This window comes from Gymnoscopelus microlampas, assembly GCF_963454915.1.
Source record: "Gymnoscopelus microlampas genome assembly, chromosome: 2".
Classification (NCBI taxonomy): Eukaryota; Metazoa; Chordata; class Actinopteri; order Myctophiformes; family Myctophidae; genus Gymnoscopelus; species Gymnoscopelus microlampas.
In genome coordinates this window covers 51,396,647-51,400,658 of record NC_139939.1, presented here as the reverse complement: position 1 = coordinate 51,400,658, position 4,012 = coordinate 51,396,647, and the positions used below count along the sequence as shown (strand labels likewise).

The 4,012-nt window shown below is 42.1% G+C and overlaps 1 protein-coding gene across 1 annotated transcript in view; it reads right to left on the bottom strand.

Moving 5' to 3' along the window:
• LOC311055661 (homeobox protein unc-4 homolog) overlaps positions 1-1,051 on the bottom strand; it is a gene marked incomplete at both ends in the record, with an annotated part of 5,405 nt that extends 4,354 nt beyond the window's left edge. Inside the window, one exon of the mRNA XM_084071916.1 lies at positions 781-1,051. Within this exon, the coding sequence (XP_083928042.1) occupies positions 781-1,051 (271 nt within the window). The remainder of the gene's footprint in view (positions 1-780) is intronic.
• Positions 1,052-4,012: the final 2,961 nt, after the last annotated feature.

Here is a 4,012-nt window from a genome sequence, read left to right as displayed (position 1 = left end):
ATTAATGTCCTCACTCCCTCAGTCTCTGTTTTTATAAATATCTAATTTATCAACTTGGTGGACAATCACGTTAAGCAGTGATTGATTGATTTGAATACTTTATTAACAGTCTGCAAAAAAAGGTACAGTGGTGCAGATTTATACAAAAGGATGCTAAAAGGATAACCCCCCAAAAGCCCAGGGCTTATTTCCAGTCTAGGATAAAATAGGCATAGCCTAAGTCTTTTTTGTATTCTATGAGTGACACCCAATCATTGAACATCAAATTATAAATGTTCAATATATTTGCCCCAGAATGAAGGCACGAGAACGTCCAATTAAACTGAGCATTACCGTTTTGGCAAGACGAGTTGCCTCAAGTTAAAAATGGGAATCACTGCACATAAACTTTTTGAATTCACCGAAAACAAAGTTGCATGTCTCTCTCATAACAAATATCTCTCCACCAGAAAAGGTAATGACAGACTACACATTGATTTAGGTCTAAACAGATCCAAAGGGGGGGGGGAGCACCCATATAATTACAACGTAACATTTCCAATCCAAATAAGACCACTTAATGAGGAGTTCCGCATTCTAAACATAGGGTACCCATGAGTCAGTCTCACACACATTTCGATGAATTGAACACACAGGACCCCAATGGAAACAAGCCATAGTGCTTTCTTGGGTTGAATCCTTTTAGCATCCTTTTGTATAGAACTGTACTTTCTGTGCGTTTTGCAAACTGTTAATAAAGTAGTCAATCAATCAATCAGTCTCTCGCACAGACAGGCCTACCTGAGAGTTTGTACTGTTGACCGTCTCCGTTCAACCCGCAGCCGGACGACAGCAGCGAGTTGGAGCTGACCACCGAGGCCGAACAAGAACCGTTAAGTAATCCGTCTATAGAGAAGGGTACCGCGCCCGCGGACTGCAACTGATGGCCGCCGGCGAGCTCGTAGACGTGATGGTGGTGGTGGTGGTGGCCGAGGGAGTACGGGAAGCCGACCAGCCCGCCCAGGGAGCCTCCGAACTGGGCGTGAGGATGCTCGAGTACCCGACTGTCCATGCTCGCCCGAGCCGAGGATGCAGAAGGAAGGAGGGAGTGTGGCTGAACATGCAGTCAAAAAGTAACGGGAGAGAGGACAGAAGCGACGAAGGAGGAGAAGATGGAGGAGGAGGAGGAGGAGGAGGAGGGGGGAGAGGAGACAGACCGGGATAACCGTCTGGTCTGCAGCTGAGCGGTCTGTGTCTGTTGAAGAAGAGCAGTGAACACGAGACTCCGCGGCTTTTTACGTTTTCTATCCTCCTACCGAGATGTCAACCCTGCTCGTTCTCTCTCTCTGCGAGGAGGTAGCTCATTAGGACTTCTGTGGCTGCTCGCGGGACCAATAAGAAACGTTAATCGCCCGGTGACGTCAGAGGCGCGGTTATTGCACGGAGAAGAGAAAGCGAGAGGAGGGAGAGAAGAACGTGTTCCTTCCCCCCAGATCGATTGCTAATTACACCTGGCGTCGCCCTTTAATTCAGCCCTGTCAAAACAACGAGGACGAGGCTAAGTTGGGTGCGTGGAAATAGCCCGCGAGTGATTGATTGATAGGCCTATACTCTGTTAAATTCACATGGAACATGTTTCACTTTCTTATGAGAAAACAGGCATTTCGTCTAACTTAAAAAACTATGACAGTCCCTCTTCAACCCCCCCCTCTCTCTCTCTCTCTCTCTCTCTCTCTCTCTCTCTCTCTCTCTCTCTCTCTCTCTCTCTCTCTCTCTCTCTCTCTGTGTGTGTGTGTGTGTGTGTGTGTGTGTGTGTGTGTGTGTGTGTGTGTGTGTGTGTGTGTGTGTGTGTGTGTGTGCGTGCATGCTTGCGTGCGTGCATGCGTGCGTGCGTGCGTGCGTGCGTGTGTGTGTGTGTGTGTGTGTGTGTGTGTGTGTGTGTGTGTGTGTGTGTGTGTGTGTGTGTGTGTAATAACAGTGTCTTCATCAACCCCCTTTCCTAAAGCTGTCACATCGTATTTTTAACTACACGTCTCCATCTCCAGGCACAAGCCCCTCGCCCCCTTCCTTCGCCATTCAAGCGATGTGTGCGTGTGTGCTGGTTGTCTTACATGGCAAACGTCCGCGCAGCATTGATATTTCCCCACCTGAACAGCTTGTAGCCTACTATAGTGTTGAATTGCACGTATAGACCTTGTAAAGTGCGATACAGGGTATGAGATATGAAGCTGTTTGTTGCTTTTGGCTTTGGCACTTTGAATTATGTGCAATTAAGGATAAGCTAATGTTTCCTAAACCTTTAGCTTATATGTCAGTCAGGTCCCAAAGAGTTGGCATTATTTGACCCTAAGTGAACTTGAAGCCCGGAACAAGTATGCACAATAGAAAGTAATGTTAGCCTAAGATGCAAGTGTAGCCTATTGTGTCTGTCCTCAGTCCTCAGATAGTGGCCTGTTGTAACATGGGGTTTCTTCTCTGCATGTGAATCTTGGACCTTTTATACACTAAACAAGAAAGTGCAAATAAATGATTGGTCCCTATTCCACAGAAGAAATATAGACATGTCAAAAACCTATGATCAATTTTTAGAGGTCTTGCATATAAGCTTTATACTGTTAGCCTACCACAAAATAGATAGGGAAAATACAAATATTTATGTTGCACGTTTTCCCTTAGACCTTCAGAGTCCAAAATGATACAATTTACAGGAATCAATTCATGTATGATTCCAGTTTTAAACTTTGGAGCAAGTTTGTGGTCAGCTCAGGAAGTGGTGATTATGTTATATATTCTGTAATATTACAGTTGTAGCCTACCACAGAATATCTTCAGCAAACTTTACTTTATCACACATGTTAGAATGCAGTGGTGGAAAGAAGTAGGCTACTCCAATTGTATTTTTACTTAAGTAAAAGTAGCAATACCACAAGGCTATATAATACTCTACACTTACAAGTAAAAGTATTGCATTCAAAATGTTACTTAAGTAAATGTACAAAACTATTGGCATCAAAATATATGAACAGTAGGCTACCAAACGTAAAGATATACTCATTATACAGAACTGTCCATTTCACAATAATAGAATTTGATTGTGGATTAGTAAAACAATAATCACTTTAATGTTGCTCCTGGTAAAGGTTGTTTGGATTACTTTCGTGATGCTGGGTAGCTTAACCTAATGATCATGATTTATCAGTTAATGTATGTGTTGTAATAATCATCTACATCTGCAAAGTAACCAACTAAATCTGTCGAATAATTCAATTGGAGTAAAGAAGTACAATATTTGCAAGATGTTCTGAGTTGAAGTATAAAGTATCCAAAAATGTAAATACTCAAGTAAAGTAAAAGTATACTCAAAACCAGACCCAAGTAAATGTACTTAGTTACTTTCCATCAATGCTGGAATGACAATGGCAATGGACACATTGAATTGCTGACATCATGTTTTCAATAAACAAATCAGTTTTCCCACTTGGAATTATTTACTATGACACGATCACAGTTCAAAATGCAGAAATGAGTCAATGGAACCGAGGGTGAACTGGGGTTAAGTGATTGCCATTTCACAGTCGTTGATGTGAATATTTCAGGAAAGACCCCCCTTATCTAAAAAAAAGGGGAAGAAATGGGGTCATGTCTGAGCCCTTTTGTTTTTGCAATGTATTAATTGGTTGAAAATCATAAGAGGAACCACATCACAAAGGGCCCTTTCCAAACCTTTATTCCATGATGGATGTTTATAATCTCAGTCTTACAATCTCAGTACTGCTAAAAATATATATATATCAGACTAAGCCCAAAGTGTTCCGTTCTACAGAAGTACAAAATAAAAGAGAGGCTGCAATGGAATGATAAAAAAGAAAGGAAAAAAACTGTAACAAGGCTCTCTCTCAGTGAGATGGAGAATGTGTTACCTTGTGAAAGGGTTTAGCCTATCTCTAGCTTTATTTTATTGTCGAATTATCTGACCTGTCACTGCCATGCTGTGCATTTTGACCAACTAATCATGAAAAGGCCATGTAAAAAT